Source organism: Carcharhinus amblyrhynchos, chromosome 7 (assembly GCF_965287045.1).
Source record: "Carcharhinus amblyrhynchos chromosome 7, sCarAmb.v2.hapA, whole genome shotgun sequence".
In the NCBI taxonomy this organism is placed as follows: Eukaryota; Metazoa; Chordata; class Chondrichthyes; order Carcharhiniformes; family Carcharhinidae; genus Carcharhinus; species Carcharhinus amblyrhynchos.
Window position 1 is genome coordinate 51,106,464 of NC_137330.1, and position 19,800 is coordinate 51,126,263.

The 19,800-nt window shown below is 39.9% G+C and overlaps 1 protein-coding gene across 10 annotated transcripts in view; it reads right to left on the reverse strand.

The window, feature by feature from the left end:
- Positions 1–1,438: 1,438 nt before the first annotated feature.
- asxl2 (ASXL transcriptional regulator 2) overlaps positions 1,439–19,800 on the reverse strand; it is a 216,476-nt gene continuing 198,114 nt past the window's right edge. For all 10 annotated transcript variants that reach the window (XM_080192284.1, XM_080192279.1, XM_080192278.1 and 7 more), the window contains 3 exons: positions 10,357–10,462; positions 8,852–9,599; positions 1,439–6,339 (listed from right to left, as the gene is read on the reverse strand). In XM_080192284.1, the coding sequence (XP_080048410.1) occupies positions 3,778–6,339; positions 8,852–9,599; positions 10,357–10,462 (3,416 nt within the window). In that variant the 3' untranslated portion in view covers positions 1,439–3,777. The remainder of the gene's footprint in view (positions 6,340–8,851; positions 9,600–10,356; positions 10,463–19,800) is intronic.

Consider the following 19,800-nt stretch of genomic DNA (forward strand, 5'->3'; position numbering starts at 1 on the left):
GCAACAGGTTAATTACTTTAAAAAGCCTATTTCAGCACATATTTATCAGTGACAGAGTTACTTACTATTCATTACAATGTCGTGTGGAGGATATGACAAAACAGATATTTGTTAAATTTAGAAAATGACTTTCAGATGTATAATTACTGTCCAAGAAACACGTTTATGTTAAGACTTTAAATATAACTTTTATAATCCCATTTATTTTTTGAGGCTCTCAGCTGACTGAACTTTATGCATTGAGAAGAAGAAAGGGTGTATGAGGGAGAACTGATGTGCACAATTCAATATTTAGGACTCGACAAGATTTTGTCATTGAAGACAATGAGCATATGTGTAACAGCAGATCAACATCATATTGTCCATTTAATGTAACTTTCTTGTGCAAAAGTGTTTTGGAAATTGTAACATGGTGCAAACTTGTTGCAACATTGTGAGTCTTGTATATTGAGCTGGTGAGAGAACCACGCTGTCCTTTTCTGGGAAGGCCTGTTGTACCACAAGCCAATCAAGCAGTGGCAAGGCCAGCAGTGGGTCTTCCCCTGGAATCAAGACCTCTGGGGGAGGGGGGACACACACAACTCAGGACTGGTATTAGGGGTTAGGAATAGATGGGAGTTAGCAGTAGGGCAAGGGATGTCTATCAGTGGGGCTCCTTGCCCTTCCTGATGTTGAGTCCCTTGATCAGGAATGGAGTGTGTTTGATGGAGTGACTCCTCTTCCTCCTCCACTGCTCCTTTCTCCCCACCCCCCCCTCCCCCACACAACAGAGGTGACAAGCTGACATGCACACCACATAGCAACAGGCCCACCTGCAGCTGGGGTAACAATAATACTAGCAGGACGAGGCCCTTGAGCAGTCATTAATTGCTCATTTAAGGGTGGATGGGAAGGTTGATTACAGTCTTCTCACTCAAAACACAAAGTGGTGGGGCTCAGTACACCACCTTTCTGTTCCATCTGCAAGTGCACCACCAGCGAGAGAACAAGATTCCAATCAAAATCTACTTGTGAGATCTGAACAAAGATATATTGAAAAGGGCAAAAAGAATCCAAATAGAAATGTTTGTGAGGACATTTATGTATTGTGTAGGATTCAAGTGGGCAACAGCCCAAAACAAATAGATAGTAAATTGTCCACTATATTACCCCATTTGCTTTTTCAATTGACTTCAGTGGAAAAGTAAGTTGAATGGAATTCACAACAGGCTTTCACCTCTTTCACATTCCATCCAAGACGAATTTCACTCCCTACGTATTTAAAATATATTATTCAGTTGAAGGAAAATATACTTGTGATCAGAATATACTCCAGATCTAAAATTGATCTTAGTTGCTTGCAACCCAGTGCTGCTCAATGATTTACTAAAACAATTCATTGAAATGGTTTTTCAAACCATAAAATGTAGTGCATGCTATCCATTACTACAAACACAAGTGATATAACAGCTATCTTTATTTGCTGTTGATCTGGTGATAAAATACATTTCATACAGGAGCTATATTTTGAATGTACATTCTCCAATATAAGAACAGGATTTTAAAATTTTTGAGAGAAAAATATAATCTGTAACAAGAAAGACAATACCAGAAACAAAGATTCTATGTTCTTTACAAGTGGCATTAAGTGGCAAAAATTCAATTGCCTCTGTGACAACATAGACCATTTACTGATACAGTTAAGTATTGAGTATTTTCAATGTTATTGACAATGCAACCTTTTATCTGCCATTGGGCGAATTTATTTGTTTTTTTCCATCAGGAAGTAAATGTGAAATATCTTGCCACTTATTTCCTTTTAACATAAAACATGATGTGCAACCAATATAAAGTAAAAGAAACATTATCTTTTAAATTCTTTAAAAATTATTTAATTACTTTAAAAATATTGATTTCTATATTGGTATTTCTGAAAAACTTTTTGTTTTAAAACTATATATAGGCCTAATTTATTTTTACATATCATTCATTATTAACTCAATAGACCCTCAAAAATTTGCATCAAAAGGCAGAATATTAACACGTTTTCAAAGACAGTGAGAAGCAGTGAGAAGATATTGTGCTATTTTTACAGCCCTTTTAAAACCAAAACTGACACAAATCAAAAACAAAACTTGGTAAAGCTACTGTCATGGTTGAGTGACAATTACGGTATGCTGGTGTGCATATTCCCCACCTAAAGACTTCATTGTTTAACAATGTTAAAGGGAAAGGAAATTTAAAAAAAACCTTGCAATTATCAACAAATCAGATTATTTTGTTGGCCCCTTGAAAAAAAATGTCCACTGCATGACCCGTCTTTAACCTTTCCAATCTTTTTGTCCCATGCTTCAAAAGTCATAGGTGCCCTCTAAAATGTACTGAAGTCATATGCAACTGTAATGATCCATTATCAGGTTTCACTTGTGCTCACAATTATTGCTGAAGGAGCATTGTGGACCACAGGATTATTATTTGGTCTGTGGTAATGGATTAGGGAACACTGGTATGCTAGAACTATGAAGGTAAGCTGCGCTGTTTACAACTGACCTGATCATCAGCATGTTGCCTTCCTCAAGGAACTGAGACATCTGTTCTAGATGTTTTGCTGACAGAAAATAAAAGCTTCGCTTTTGTCATTTCGCAGACAGATTTGTCTGACACACTATTCTCGGGCTTGGATCAATAATTTATCATTTGGGAAAGCTTTTCTATAACAAAAGGGGACACACTGGAACATAATTATTTCAACACATTTTTAAATATAGTCATTGAAGTATGAAACTAATAATCTGGAAATTCCTCAACACCATTTATCCTATGTTTTTTTTTGGAAAAGGAACAGATTAATATCCTATTATATTCTCCTCATTGTTCCTTGCATTAAGATATCAGGAGTTTAGAAATACTGTGAGAAAACATACAATGCAATCATCATGGGGTTTTCCATATCCTTAATCATACTGACCATTGGCAAAATTGCACTTTTTTTTACATTATACTCAATTGGGTTTTGCTGACATTCAAATGTAACTGATGGTTAACATTTTTAAAACTTACTGCTGGATCCAGCAGGTCAGTAGAATCTTTCCCCATTCAAATTCAGCAATGGTTCAGTTCGTTTTTCAGTAACTTGATGTCAACACATGGCTCTGCATTTCGTCACAAATTCTACAGACTCATCAGCCCGACAGTACTTAATTTCACTTGCTGACATTACGATTGCATTAACTGTATTCTAACATTTACCAATCTCATAAATTCAAAACCAAGCACAGCAATTAACAAGCAGATTCCGCTTTGTGTTCAGGAGTTATCAGATTCTAACTAACCAGCCACCCATTGTGAAAAGTTGAAAGTTCATTGCTCAGGCCCCGAGAGTGGATAATATTTACTCACAAATCTTATTTCAGGGTGAGGAAATGATGTCAGCAAATGCAGTGTTTTCTGGCTAAGCAAATTTCAAATTTGCCTGTTCACGTCAATTTATTTGAGGCCAAAGGTTGGAGGGCAAAAAAGCTAAAATATACTAGGCCTCTGTTAATATGAGCAGGTATTTAAATAATATATCAAACAAGTCTCTAGTAGTTACCCTGTTCGCTTCTGTTCAAAATTTTGTTTGAAAAAAATAGAATAAAATCTGAACATGATCTTTAGTGCAAACTCTGTCTCATTTAACACATACCAGCCAAAGAAGCTTAGAAAAAAGGTGCCATTGTTAATAAACTTTTCTTCCTGATTGAATATTTCTCTTGTGCATGGCATATGCCAGTCCAGATGAAGGAAACCTTGTTTTATTTATCGTACCACCAGACAAGAAACACATAATTTAGATGGTCCGATGCAATCATCATGACAAAATGCCCCGCATCCCTTACACATAATCATGGCTTTAAGCCTGCAATAACATTTAGAAGGTGAATCCTCCACGTTGCCACCTTCAGGAAATGTTTGGGCAGATTGGCTGCTTGTATTTATTGACTGACCAGCAGGAAGTGTTGTCACAGTAACGGAGAATGACACCATATTTCCAGAGTTGTTTGAGACTTGGCTGTACACAGACATTCCTGTGACTGTGGAGCAATGGTTTACAGATGAAACAGAAGGAACATTGATACTGCTACTATGAACAGGTCTAAATGCAAACTGGGAACTTGCACGGTTTCCATGAGAAGGAAACTTTTGTTGGTGTTGGGCAGGCTGTTGAAATCCTACAGGCAGGTTGGATATCCTATACGGGTCTTGGTGACTCTGTGTTAATTTGCCGCCACCAATATGAGCTAAATTTGACTGGATTCCCTGATAGAATTCTTTAGCCACTTGTGTAGGAGACAGTAAAGGAGTGTTCTCCTTTCCAGTATGTCTATAATCATGTGTGGATGCTTCCACTTTCAAATATCCACTGGATAAATTATCTACTCGAGGGCAGGCAACGGCATCACCCGTTTGGGTGGGATCCTGTTCTGTTTTAATTAGTACAGATGGAGGATGACAGGGCACTGACCTGTTAATTGATTCTGATGTTACCTGAATGCTACCATCAACTTGTTTTGTTCTGTCTTCCTTAAGATCCTTCTCAGATGTTTCTATCAGACCATTTATACCAGCAGAAGTCTCAGTGTTCTGAATATGGGCTCTTTTCCAGCTCTCTGAACCTCTTCCATAGGTAGCTGTATTAAGAAGGTAATGGCCAGATACAGCTGGCTTAAGAGCAGACTTTGTGCCCATCAAACCAAATCGTGATCTTTGACCAACTGAAATACCTGCAGAGGGAAAAGCTGAACTGTTGACTTCGTGCTGTAAAGACACAGGGACTAAGATTTGACCCTGCACATTGCTCAGTATGGCCTGCTGTATCCTTTCTTGTGATGTGCTGTTGAGCATTTCTGGTTGACTGCAGTCTTGATCAGTGTCTCTGACTTGCTGCTCTTCATTGGTAGAACTGTGCTGTGTGGCCTGTTCAAACAACTTCTGTTGTCTGTGTTGATCAATTGATCCAACAACTCGTTCTGCTATTGTTTGAGATTGTCTTCCTTTGATAAGATCAGTAGATACCTCATCAGACCCGTGAATCACAGTGGTGGCACTTCCCTCAGTCACAGATATGACTAATGTGCCATCAGGTGATGTCTTCATTTTATCATCAAGTGAAGTTTTAGGAAACTGAAATACAGGCTTCATCTCAACTTTGGTTAGAGGCTTAGGCAGGAATTGCTCTAGTGGCACTTCTTTCCCTTGCAACAACTGTGTAACCAATGGGTTATTGGCAGGGATGGAGGAACCAGTTTTTGGCACAGCTCCACAAACAGGTCCTTGTGTTTTAAGGCTAGGTACATTATGTGAAGTGCAAACTGAAGGTGTAGATGTAGTAGATGCAATGATAGGGCTTTCTACATTTGTAATTGTTTCAGAAACTGGGGAGGCCACTTCCAAAGTTCCAGCTGTGCTTCCAGTTGCCACAGAAATAGAACCAGCTGCTGTGACAAACACATTGGCTGAAGTGGAAACCTGATGGCCTCTTTGTGTATCAAAAGAAATGGAGGGCAGCTGAGTATTTGCAGGCAGTTTTCTGTCCACATTTGATGCTCTAACACGAGAGTCTATCAAAGGCTGGTTATTCATTTCACCTGGTTTATCGTGCACTGCAAAATTTCCTGAGCTTTGAGTTCCTCCCTTTGTATACTCAGAATTTCTGAAAACAGGTACAGGTTTCAAAACTGCTCTCGAGGTTGGACTGGACATCTGGTTTATAGTTTGTGTCTGCATTGGTGCAGGAGTGGCTTTTGTTGCAGCATTGCTTGTTGTCACTGAAGTTGTCTGCAAGGATGATAGTGAAGTCACATATGTTGCTGCATGTACACTTGATATTGTTAATGCTGGTGTTGTAATTGTGGTTGCGGATTTGCTGGGGTCTGTATTGCTAACTGCAAATACGCACTGCGCCATGGGGGCTTGCTGTAATTGTGTTCTCGCATCCATACCGGTTGGAGTATTGGCCGTTGCATCTGCACACTTTGTAGGTTGTTGTCCTGGACTATCAAACAAGGGCCCTCCAATACCTCGCCTGCCTCCAGTTCTGTCCATGTCCAGTGTGCTCCCCTGTCCTGAGATTCTACTGATCCCAGTCCCAGTCCCTCCTCCCCCTCCACTCCCTCCCCCCGGACCTGGGCCTGGAACTGCTCCACCTGCAGCTGCGGCTGCTGCTGCACGTTGTGCCTTGGCAAGTTGAGCTTTAGCTTTGATGTCTGCAAGAGTTCTGGCTCCAGTTCTCCCAGGACTAGGGACGAGCAGTGGGAAAGTGGCCCTTGGAGAGACCTGACCAGTCTGGGTAGGCACAGGTCTAATTCTTGAGACTGGAATCTGTAAGGGATTTAAAAAGAAGAAAATTAAAAGAGTAATTACATGCATATTGAACTTTATATCTAGTTATAGATAGGAACAATGAGCAAACTTTTACAGTCCCCTGTGGGTGAATTTGTAGGTAAAAGTCTTATAAAACTCTATGGATGCCAATTCTGCCACCTACTACTGCTAATCTGGCAGCGATTTAACAGGTGGCAGGGAAGTCTCAGGCACGCCACCTGCACTCGTGCCAAATAAGGCCCTTGAGTAGCCAATTAATGGCTATGTCCCACCCAGCTGCCATTTTTCAAGGTTGGTGATGGACAGTAAACCAGCAGGTAAATCTGCATGGTCTTTTGGCAGGAAAGTGAGTTCAGGGTGCCTCCTTCATGGACCCCTTGTCTGATCAAAAGATCTCCGCCCAGAGTGTTCCTCCTTATCTCCTCCCCCTCCTGCCTGTACAACCACTGCCCCGGGGTCTCCTATCCTGGCTCTACTGAAAAGTTCTTGCCACCACCACTCCACCTGGTTTACATGTCAGCTAGCTCCTGGTTCTTGGTGACTGCGTGCCACTCCCAGTCAGGCTATAGGGACCAGAGAACTACTGGCCAATCTAATATGCTGGCAGCTCTTGGATGTGGGGCTTCCTCCACAGATGGGAGTGGAAGGCCTATCTTAAGCCCTTTAATGTCCCTCAGAGCATTAAATGACTGCAGGGCTTGCAGAGCAAGTCTTATGTCTACTTTTTTGGTGGCCACCCATAAAATCTTGCCCAACGTTTTGCGGATTTTTGTCTTTAAAGTTGCATATGGTTTTTTAAACATAAGGCTTTCTAGTCCTTTAATGAAATTTAAAACAAAGTGAAAATATATTGTTCCTGACTGATTTTTTTTTTATAGAATGCAAGATAGAAACTTAAGGTGCTTGCAGTAAGTGTCTAAAGAGATTCAGAGCCCGCTTGTATCATGATGCATTTTCATTCCTAGCTTTATAATTAGAGGCACGGAGTACAAAAGCAAGGATGTCATGCTGAATCTTCATAAAACACTGATTAGACCCCCAAATGTAGTACTGTGGAAAGTCTGAGTATCACACTTTAGGAATGATATCCAGGCTATCAGAGTGGGTGGTGGGGAGATGATACCAGAGAGGAAAGACTTCATTTACATTGGGACACAACATAATTGGGATTGTTCTCCTCAGGGCAGAGTAGTTTAAGGGGAGGCTTTATAGTAAAATGGCTCATAATTTTGAATACAAATTTCAAGAAATTATTTCCAGTGGCAGAGGGATCAGTAATCAGAGGACACAGATTTAAGATGATTGGCAAAAAGGACCAGAAGCAACATGAAGGAACAATTTGTATGCAACGAGTTTTTAAGATCTAGAATGCATTCCTAAAAGGAATATGGCCACCAGTTACAAAAGGAACCAGATTAGTACTTAGAAAGGAAAAATTTGCTGTGCTATAGTGTAAAGTAGGTAGGTTGGCTAATTGCATAATACAGATGGACTGAATGATCTCCATTTATCATTCTATGATTCTATACAAGTAAACATTTCCATTTATTACTGTTTCACCACCTTCTTTTATCCACTATGTCCTCAGATCAATGTCAGACTCATCAGCTGGAATTTTCCAACTGTGTCCACTGGCAGGATCTTAGGTCCCGCCAAAGGCAATGGCTTTGGGCTGGCTTGTTACATCTGCTGTGGCCAGAAAATCCAGTCGATCTCCAAATACATCCTTTTTTCCAAGTGATGTTTGGTTTAAGCTACATTATGAAGACTAAGGGATCCTCTGGGACATTGGGCTAGACTCTTGTGGCAGGAGACATGGCAGCCAAGCTCATTTATTGTGCACAGGGTCTGTGTCAGTCTCCTGGCAATGGCAAAAGCCTCCCCAAATTTGGTGGGTGGAAGGTGCTGACCTCGGATTCTGGCTGCCGGTGAATGTCAGTTGGGTTCATTTATAAACCAACTGACAGCCATTATCAAAGCTCACTACAATCAAACATATTTTCCCATGTCATCAGAAGGTCGCCCAGCAAACCCTATCAGGGCAAGGTCATGGCGGAAATGGTTCCTTGCTAATCGGCACTCTCTATCCGCTTAAGATTCATGAGATTGGCCTCTCACTGCATTCCCCGCTCCATTTCCCCCCCACCTCCATATGATCCTAACCCCACAATTCCCATCCTGCCATCACTCTTGGGACCCATGATGATACTCGGCTTTTGGTGAGTGCATTGCTGCCAGAAGCCACTGCTCCCATTGGTAGCTACGAGTTTCTGATTGGCCAGCGGCCCTGGCAGGCAGGATTTCCATCGCCGGGGACCCTCATTGCAGGAAAGGTCCAATTGTGGCCACTTAAATGCCTTAAAGGCACTTGATTCTGTCAGGCCACCCTCACGGAACTGATGGGGTCCCCTGCTAGTTCTCCGACCAGTGGGAGAGATTCCATTAGACCACAGAATTCTGGCTATTGCATCTTGCACCTGGAATATATAAAGAACAAGACTTGAAGTACCTTAAGAGGTGGGACTTTGAGTTCATGTGGCTCATCTTTGTTTCTGGGAAAGTCCTTTGGTGGGGTCCGAAATAACTGGTGGTCCACAATGCGGGGTCTTTTCTCAGGACTGAGCAGAGACTCTCCTTCATTGGTAGATTTCCTCTTCAGACCCTCTGCAGTAACTTCCATTTGTTCAGTGGAATCTGGGACTTGGTCTTGCTTGGAAGACTCTTTGGTCTTGCTTTCCACTGATTCAGAAAGCTCAGGCTTTTTACATTTAGATGTTTCTGAACTCTCCGACTTCAGCTGCAGTTTGGGCTCATTTTGGTTTAATTTTGGCTTAGGTACCAAGGCTTTAGCCTCTGGTGAGATGACAGAGCCTATTTTTAAAGTTTGATTATCTTGTTGCAGCACTGAAGTTACACGGTCTACAGCCACCTTCTTCTTAGACAGGTTACTAATCTCTGAGGATTGATTGTCTTCATGGTTTTTAATAACTGGAGCTGATTTAGTGACAGATTGTTTTGAAGAGGCTGCAGATTTTGCTGTTTCTTCAACCTTTTCTTCTACTTTCAGCATCACTACTTCTTTGGTCATTGCTTTGTTGTTGGTTACTCCTTTTGGCTCAACTGGTGTTTCTGCCTTGATGGAAGTGTCTTTTTTGACTGATTGTAGAGGGGCTTGTTTGGATGGAGGGCGTTGACGTTCCTCAACAATATTCGATAATGCAGTCAGCTTTTCTGAGTCTTCCAGACTTATACCAGAACTGTAAAATGTTGAAGTTATTTACAAAAAGTGTCAAAAAACATGCAAAATCTAAAAAAAATTAAACAAGTGTTCAAAAGCATTTACCCTCAAGCTTGTACAGATATGAAATAACTTTATTGCACCTCAATTATTTAAAAAATAAAAATGATTAACGTTCACAGATTACTTAGGCTTGTCTTAATTTAAAGCTAGTGCCTTAGTCAGTCAAGTGGGTAATTGTACAGCATAAATGGTGATTAATTTGATATTCTGATAAATATTATGAGCTACAGCCAATCAATGTGCTTTTTAAACATTACGTTTATTACATGTCCACAACTGAAGGAGTGTTAACATTCTGATCGAGTGCCTTTCCTTGTTTATCTGAAAAATCTATTTCTGCTTTCTGCCCTCCATAGAGAGTAAGCCTATGAATTTTGAGGGTATATTTATAGCCTGCAGATGTGAAACTGGCAGCTGTAACTGTCCTATATCATGTAACAGAAAATATTATAATTAATTATTAGTGACTACATTAAATAGAGGCTTCCTTTTGCCTTACCACTCAAAAGATGTTTCATTTACACTTGTTAAAAAAAAACACTCTTTAATTAGAACTGCTGGCTCATACCGCAGGTCTGAAACCAGCACCTGCAGTAGAACAGTGCCATGAATGACTGAATAGGAATTCCTTTGCTAAAAATTGAACACAATATTACCCTCATTGACGGTATACCTCAATAAAACAGAAATCAACATTGAATTAAATTGCTTACTTTTGACCGTAGTAATTCTCAAAAAAGCTTTCCTTCCATTGTTCCACCTTCTTTTCTTTTTCTATCTCTTGTCGTATTCTCAGCTGCATCTCTGGAGTGAACTCTCCTGCAGATAGATATGCAGAAAGTTTATGAATATGCTTTACAGTACGCATCGTAGTAGTATGAATGTTCTCATCTCAGCCATTTTTACAAAAGGATAATAAGAAAACAAATATTCTGATTTGCCAGATTTACCTGACTTAAGTATTCAAATCCATTCTATCACCATTAACTTGAAAATAGATACCTATTTTAAGAGCGTTTTTTCTTGAAAAACAGGCTCCAATCTTTTGACACCCGAAACAGATTCGATTGAACATAATGACTGCTGCTTGGCTAGAATCTGTTAGGTTTGCAAAGAATATTGATGTTCATATTGCCATTTGGAAATTCAAATGTGCTAAAAATAGGGAGGAACTATTTAGTACCAGAGAAATGAATATAGTTCTTGCCTCAGGAGGAACTGAGTCAAGTAGAGCTAAACAATCTGTCTATATGTGTGTCATTGAAGAAAGATTTTAAACTAAAGTTTGGATGCTGTTTCCACGACTACGATCTGCAGTTTGAAAAATTTCGTCTCAAATTATGACGTTTCTTTTTCAGCCCAAATATAAAAACTGGAACCATTTCGCTCTTAGCAATTCCCTCTACATAAATTGATGTTAAGAATGGAAATGAATAATTCCCCATTCAAACAATTTTGCTGAATTGTTTTATTCTTAACATTGAATGCAGCATAAACTGACCCACTGAAAGCAAAAAACTTCAGCCATCAATTTAACTTAGGGTGGCACAGTAGTTAGCACTGCTGTCTCACAGCACCAAGGACCCGGGTTCGATTCTAGCTTTGAGTAACTGTCTGTGTGGAGTTTGCATGCTCTCTCCGTGTCTGTGTAGGTTTCCTCTAGATGCCCCAGTTTCCTCCCACAGTCCAAAGATGCAGGTTAGATGGATTGGCCACGCTAAATTGTCCCTTAGTGCCAGGGGGACTAGTAGGGTAAATACGAAGAGTTACAGGATAGGGCCTGGGTAGGATTGTTGTCAGTGCAGGCTCAATGGGCCAAATGGCCTTCTTATGTACTGTAGGGATTTTATGATTCTAAATTCAAATTAGCACAGAATATAAATATTTAGGCCTGAAAAGTCAGGTTTGATGTTTAGCAGACAATGGCTTAACTCATTTGAATGAAATTCATCTCCATACATGCGTTGAGTATCAACCCATTGACTTTGTATGAACTCAGAGTTCCTAAAATTGCTGAGGTTGGAATTTCAGAACAGCATATCAAATGTTGGAATGCTGATATTTCATATTGTAATTTCAGGGTGAGATTCTGCTGAGATTTTGACCAATGTGCATCACTGAGATAACAAAAGACAACTTAGCAAAGGTATTATTTTCTAACTATTTACTGATATCACAAAATGTAAGAAAGAAATCTATTCCAATTCTCTACCACAATACTTCCTCATCCTAATTATGAGGGCTGGCTATATAAACTTGTCTTACATTGTCTTGAATTCCAACGGTTAGAGCTGCTTTGATAAGCAAAATGATTACTGGATTCAACAGGACATATACATAGATAGAGGTGAAGAGAATGGGTAATTTTAACATGAGAGCTAAATTACTTAGGAGTGAAATAAGAATGCACTCTCTCACATGGAGGCTACTAGAAATCTTACACTCACTCCCTAAAAAGTTTGTAGCTGCTAGGTCAGCTGCAATTTCCAAGACAGAAATCAATAGATTTTTCTTCTATAAGGGTGTCAGTGTTTTTTGGGCAAGGCAGATAAATAGAGTTGAGGGAGAGATCAGCTATGATGGAACAGTCTGAGAAACTGAATGGTCAATCCCTGTTCCTGTAATGAACATAAGTTCATAGGCATACATCGTGGATCATTGATCATTGTTGCGTACATGGGGTGGAACAATAACTCTTTTATGGGGCAAACTGGTTTGTAAAGAATGCAAAACTAATTAACTTCAAAATAAATACTGGGATACCTCAATTTTAATAGCACATGATTTCATCTGCCGAGACGGGGACAATTACTTTGGCCATTTATCAAAAGTTAATGCAACACACATCTGAATATGAGGAGAGGTTGATTAGGTTAGATTGTTTTCACTGGAGTTCAGATGAACGAGGGGTGGGGATTTCATCGAGACTTATTAAATTCTAACAGGACTAGACAGGGTAGATGCAGGGAGGATGTTCTCAATTGTGGGTGTGTCCAAAACCAGGGGTCATAGTCTGAGGATTCCGGGTAGACCATTTAGGATGGAGATGAGGAGACATTTCTTCACTCAAAGAGTAGTGAGCCTGTGGAATTCATTACCACAGGAAGTAGTTGACGCCAAAACATTGAAGGTATTCAAGAGGCGGCTGGATATAGCACTTGGGGCGAATGGGATCAAAGGTTATGGGGAGAAAGCAGGACTAGGCTATTGAGTTGGACAATCATCCATGATTGTGATGAATGGTGGAGCAGGCTCAAAGGGTCAAGTGGCCTCCTCCTGCTCCTATCTTCTATGTTTCTATATAGCTAAATGTTCTCTATATGAAATAGTATTCTGGCAACATTTTGGTGGAAGCATTACACCAATTGTTTGTATGACCATCCTTGGGATTTGGGGAAACCTGTCATATTGTATCCCTTTATTTCCAGGTGAAAGTGAGGACTCTTCCGAAAAGGGTGTAATTGGATGGCACGGTGATGTAATAGGCAGCACAGTGGTTAGCACTGCTACCTCACAGTGCTAGGAACCCAGGTTCAATTCCAGCCTCAGGTGACTGTCTGTAGAGCTTGCACATTCTCCCTGTGTCAGAGTGGGTTTCCTCCAGGTGTTCTGGTTTCCTCCCACAATCCAAAGATGTGTAGGTTAGGTGGATTGGCCATGCTAAATTGTTCCTTAGTGTACCAAGATGAGTAGGTTAGGGGGATTGGTGAGGTAAATACATGGGGTTGTGGTATAAGGACTGGTTAAGATGCTCTGTCAGAGATTTGGTGCAGACTCGATGGGCCAAATGGCTTCCTTCTGCACTGTAGGGATTCTATAACTTCCAAGCAAACACTCCTGAGAAATATCCATGCTACCTGAGGTTGACATAGGGACAAATGTTATAAAGCAAAGGGTAAATCGACAGTTAATCGGAAGATCAATGAATAGATTGTCTCTGAGCCTGCAGTTCAGAAGAGATCCTACTGAAAAAGCAGGGAGCGAACTCCAAGAATAAAGTGGGGGTTGGGCTATTGTGTGTTATACAATTGGATAGGACAGAGATCTGAGAGAGAAGGAATTGATGACTGTGGATGACCACTGCTGTTTAGGTTTTTCCAGAGCCAACCAGACTATAAAAAGTGATCTGAGAAGGAGTCTCTGGGGATTCCGTGCCATCAAGACTGTTGTGAGTTTAGCTGGAGGAGTTCTGCAGGGGAATGCCATTTAGGTATCGCCTGAATCTGGGAACTTTGGATGGAATATAGCTGCTGGTGAAAGCGACTCAAGACCAAATCCATTTTGTGTGAAGTGAGAGATCTTATGTACCAGAAGCTGTTTTGGAAAGACTGAGTTGCACGTGGTGCCATATTTGTGCCAGAAGTGTTGTGCATCTTGGCTGTACTGTCTATTTAAAGTGAAATTGACCTTCTGAAATATGTTGATTTTTGTTGTTACGATAAAGTTATTGAAAAGTGAAATTTTGCCCATCTGTTTTCTTTCCACTGTCATTCTGGGGATTTCTTTAAGAAGTTATCAGCCTCTATGGGGATCGTACTGTGTGTGTTATTTACTCAAGATTTCATACTCATTTGTCAGAAATGTCCTTGTTTTGAAAGAACTGTTACATTTAATCTAGCTATTTTTAGAATTGGCATGAACAAACAAAATAGCAATGCACCATTGTATTTGGGACACTTCTTTTGATAAGCACGAAGCAGTTGAGTTTGAGGAACAGCATTCGAAGAATTAATAAAACTGTTGGCTTTCACAAGTTAGGGGTTCAAAGCAGAAACAAGACAATGGTTTTCTCAAATTTTTGTTTCAAAAAGAACGAAAGGCTCCATTCCATTCTCTGTTTGAAGCTAAGTTTGAACAAAAATGAGAGAAATGAAAGCGTCAAAACTTGTCATACATGACTGAACTTGCATATTCAGTCTGAAGTGGTTCTACCAAAACTGATGAATTCCTTAATTGCTATATCTTTGTTTTATAATACTTTTAATATTTACCATTACTTGAGCTTGACATCGCTATTTAATTGCAAAAGATTTTAATCATTCTGTTAAACATTGTTCTCTACAGGTGTATTTTAAGGAACTGTCTTTCAATAGTCTAACAGTCTGGAATGAACTTCATTCTTATGTTGTATGTTTGTAATGGTATATATCCCAAAGGTTAATAATCATCCCACTTGCAGTAATAACAGCCCATGTTTCTCAGTTAAGTAGTGGCCAGCACTACTGACCTCAAAGAAAGCAGTCCTCAAAGATCTAGCAACCTCCATGACATGAATTTCCCCTTTTCCAGTCAACTGAATCTGTGCCAGATCCAAAAAATCTCTAGGCACCCAGCAACACCAATGTCATCAAGCAGGCTCCATAGCCAATCACATTAAAGAATTCTTACAAACAACAAATTGGTAAGTAAAATGCAACAATTAAAATTTTACTTCTTATGGATTTTTACAGAAAGCAAATTAAAGATTGGGACATATATATGCGAATAAGTTCTAAAAAAATATATTTTATGTTACAAATCTATGCAATTATCATAGTATAGAAAAGTAAAGGGCCAGAAAGATTGTCCAGCAATAAATATGATGTAGCATGCTGTTAAAATCCAAAAGATACAACATTCAACAAGGCAGAATAGTTTCAATTAAAAGAAGTGATAAGATAGCAAAAACAAAGAAGTTCACCTAATTTCAGATGATTTATAAAATTGCCATCTATGCACATTTCTACAATATACCCTGTGGAATAGCACAGAAATTACTGATAGTGACTTCTGAATTTCTGTGTGAGGATGTCAGTAGTTGCTGTTGGTTTCACAGTTGTAATGTTGGCAAGCATTGACTGTTTGTAAACTACTGGGCTGGGGTTGCTAGCAATAACACATCTACTTCAACGCTTACATACTTTGGCATCACTTCAAAATGCCACCAATTCAAAATTCTCACACTTGTGTTTAAATCATTTCTCGGCCTCGCTTTTCCCTTTCTCTGCAACTATTTCTACCCAATGTTGCCTACGACCAACAGAGCTCCTTGCCATCACCCAACTCTCTCGTTCTTTCAGCTCTGGCCTCATGTGAATCTTCATTGTCATCTACTGCTCCCTGACTTGGCATGGGATCAGGATACTGATCACCACTGATCAGTAGTAAAACAGAGTTGTCCTTGGAAGAAATATTGTGCAACCCCTTGAAATAGCACCTTGAAAATCTCAGATATCGTTCTCTATATTTCATTACCTAAAGTCTGAATGCCTCAAGTCAAAGCTGCTGCATTAGAGGTGGTGACATGTTTTATGGACTGTAACCTGGATTCCCGTTTCCTCAGAATGCTCTTGAATGCTGAGAAGCTCCCATTGACGTTTCCACAAATAAAGACATGGCACCAAGATTCCTGCTATCTGCTGCAATGCCTTCAGGTGAGTTTGATGCTCGAGCAATATCCTTCTTTTCACAGGAGAACACCGAGAGATCATCAACCAAATGCTCCTACCCTCTTTCAGCAATATCCTCCTCCACTACTCTTCCTTTGTCTCCCTTAGACAGCATGTAACACCCAGTTTGGGTTACATCTTTATATCTCTCTTTCTAGGCTGATGAGTGCTTAGTTCATATGCTTACACTCTTAGGTTTTTTGCTGTATTTTTAAAGGCAATATTGATCAAGAGCCTGTAAAGTGTAAAAGAAATGGATGAATGGCAGCTTTCTGCCAACATAGGCTGCTGGATAGGAGTGTAATTGATGGCATGGATAAATTTCTGACAGACTGTCCAGGCTATTGATAGTCCGTTGCCATTGGATAAAATCCCCTCTTTGCTTCTTTCTTGTTGCTAATTCCTGTGGAGGAAAAGCAATGGTGAAATGCTAGTCTTCCTTTTCCTTTACTGTTCTACAAATATATCATTGGTGTATGGATGTCAGAAAATTGACATCTTTTAAGATCTATGTACATTAGCAGGGTGGTCGGCATAAAATAACTGGATGCAGAATCTCCCAAATTGGAGTGGGATCCCCACAACGCTACTGCTTTCCGATCACATTAATGGACTAATGATGGCTATTTCTTCTCCTGTAGTTGACAGGCATGCCATTTTTCTATGATGGGAATATAATGCATTTTATTTTCAATCATATGCTGATTCATTTTAAAACGATTGGAGATTTCTGTATCACTTCTCCAACAGAGTGCTAATAGGGAAAGTATACACATGCATTGTAGAATTCTACAGTCATCAAACAAAATTCCGCCAAATTTCGTTTGTTTGTTTATACTCTTATGCTTGTTGCTGTACCTTTAGTGATAATATTAATCTACAGCCTGTAAAGTGTATAAAAATGGATGACTGGCAGCTTGCTGCCAACAATAGTTAGTTCTGTTGATCTTATGAGGGTTGGGGGTAGCTACTCGCTCCCTGTGCCACCTCCTTCCTGCACGGTTTTGTGTATTGGCAGCTCTCTTGCTACTCACTTCCACAATTTCATTTCCAGCTTAAGAATACTTGCATCAGCTTCCAAGGGTATTGAGGCTCTCCCTCTTCTGATTCGGCAGAACCGTGGCTTCACCAGCTGTGTGTTTTATGAGCTGTCTAGCTTTGAAAGCTGCAGCCACACAATCAGTTCCTTCCTCTGGTCCGTCACAACTCCTCAATGTAGATTTTCTTGTCACAAGTAACGAACTGCTGGTGAGACTTGGGTCTGTCGCTGGTCAGGCAATATTTGCTGACACCAGGTTTGCTGTCCATAACAGCATCAGCGTCAGGTTAGAGATTCTGCACTTAGTGATGCATCATGAGGCTTCTTGGAGAGACAATGTAAACAAGATTTATATATTTATCTAGCACTACCGATTCTGAATCACTCATAAGTAGGTTTGTTTTAAGCATAGTACAGGAAGGTAGTTGGTACTGAGGTTGACAGTAAAGATGGCCTGTCCTTTTACCCTGGCACTTGCCTTTGTGATTAATATTAACTACAGATGAAATTTGAAGATGTCAAGTCCTAATCCAGTTTTTGATGGATTCTAGGGTAGACATCTTTTTGCTTTCCTGTATGTTTTTGGTAAATCCTTTTATTCTTCTGCATTTTTAAATTCTCATTCACTTTCACCTCATTATGCACTTCCCCATTGTTCCTCACTGGTGTGCCGCTCAGCTCTTTGCTTTGCTGATTTATTTCACGACCACAAATCAATCTGCAACTTTTGCTGCTACTCAGAGGATCTCCAAAAACCACAGGAGCTAAAAGGCATTGGGAGTTGAAACATACATTGTCAGCTTAGAAAGAGTAGCAAACAGAAGAACGAGGTGAGATTTGAAGAGGTTGATAGATATTTGAGTCCAACTTTCCTACGAGTGGAACAGCAGAGCCTCTTATTAAGCATAGATCACATGGATTAAACAATACATTCTCAGACAAGATGAGAAATACATCCCAAGAACAGTCCTGATAAAGCAGCATTGATACTAACGACCTACGAAATGATCATTAAAAAGCTGTTGAATAAAAAGTAAATTGAAAATTATGAGTAGAATGTATGCTCATAGCTTTACTCAAAAGCAATGAATTTAATTTGATTCAGAAAGCCCACCAACGCCTGTATTTTCTCAGGAGGTCAAGAAAATTTGGCATGTCTGCTACTACTCTCACCAACTTTTACAGATGCACCATAGAAAGCTGTATTACAGGTTAGTATGGCTTATTGTTTTGTCCAAAACTGCAAGAAATTACAACAGGCATGAATGAAGCCTAGTCCATCACTCAAACCAGCAGCCCATCTACTGACTTGATCTGTACTTTCCGCTGCCTTGGAAAAGCAGCCAGCATAATTAAGGACCCCATACACCCCGAACATTCTCTGTTCCTCCTTCTTCCATCGAGAAACAGATACAAAAGTCTGAAGTCACGTATCAACCGACTCAAGAACAGCTTCTTACCTGCTGCCATTGGACTTTTGAATGTGGACCTACTATTTATTAAGCTGATCTTGCTCTACACCCTACCTGTGACTAACCACATTCTGCACCCTCTCTTTACCTGCTCCCTTATGTACTTTGTGAACATTATGCTTTGTCTGCATATTGCGTAAGAAACAATACTTTTCACTGTATACCACGTATGAGATTATATATCAAAATCAAATCTTCTGAACTGTGGGTGGAAACCACAGCACCCAGAGGAAACCCACACAGAAATGGGGATATCTTATACTAAACTGATCTTTCTATATGCCCTAGCTATGACTATAACACTACATTCTGTACTCTCTCCTTTCCTTCTCTATGTATGGTATGCTTTATTTGTATAGCACTCAAGAAATAATATTTTTCACTGTATGCTAACACATGTGATGATAATAAATCAAATCAAAAAGGTGAGCTGCAGACATGAAATGGTTGTCTTAAGGTTGCTGACCAGTTTTGAGATACAGAAATGCAAGCCAACTAGGACACCAGATGAGGCACATCCTCCTTGAGTGGGGCCTGTGGAAGCACAGTCAGATTTTAGGTCAGAAGTTTGAAGTATTACCTAGATGTACAACAACATCTCATTTCTTGCTGTTAATAACAACTGCATCTGTGAAACGTATTTAAAATACATTTTCAGTGAGGGTCTGGATACTTTTGAGGAAGCAAATATGTAATTACATTATCTGGATAAGAATTTGTATTTCATTCAAATGACCACCCCAGAAAAAACCCTCAAGTCCTCATTCAATCTCAGCTGGTTGATTTGTCAACTATAAAATCCTCCTATCTGCTAAGCAACATTATGGTTGTCAGGGAAAGTTAGAAAAAGTATTTTTTGTTGAGAAAAATAACAGGCAGATGAAGTGGAACATTTTGATATGAAAAGACTGCGGCCTTTTTTTTCCTTAAACGCACTAACTGACATTCTTGTAATAACCATCAATTTGCATCAGCACCTAGTGTGAACAGTGTGAGTTGGCAGTGCCAGGTTTTATCACCCCATTCAGTATCACTTCGTGGTTTCACATGAAAGACATTCTGCTCATAGGTGTGCAAAGACTAGTTAAAAAAGAGTCGAACAACAATTAGAAGTTCAAAATTAAGATTCAGTAAGTTTCTAGCCAGGTATGGTTTAGGCAGGGCAATCCGATTTAAATCCACAGATGGCAGGATCACAGCAGTGGTCCATCAGCCAAG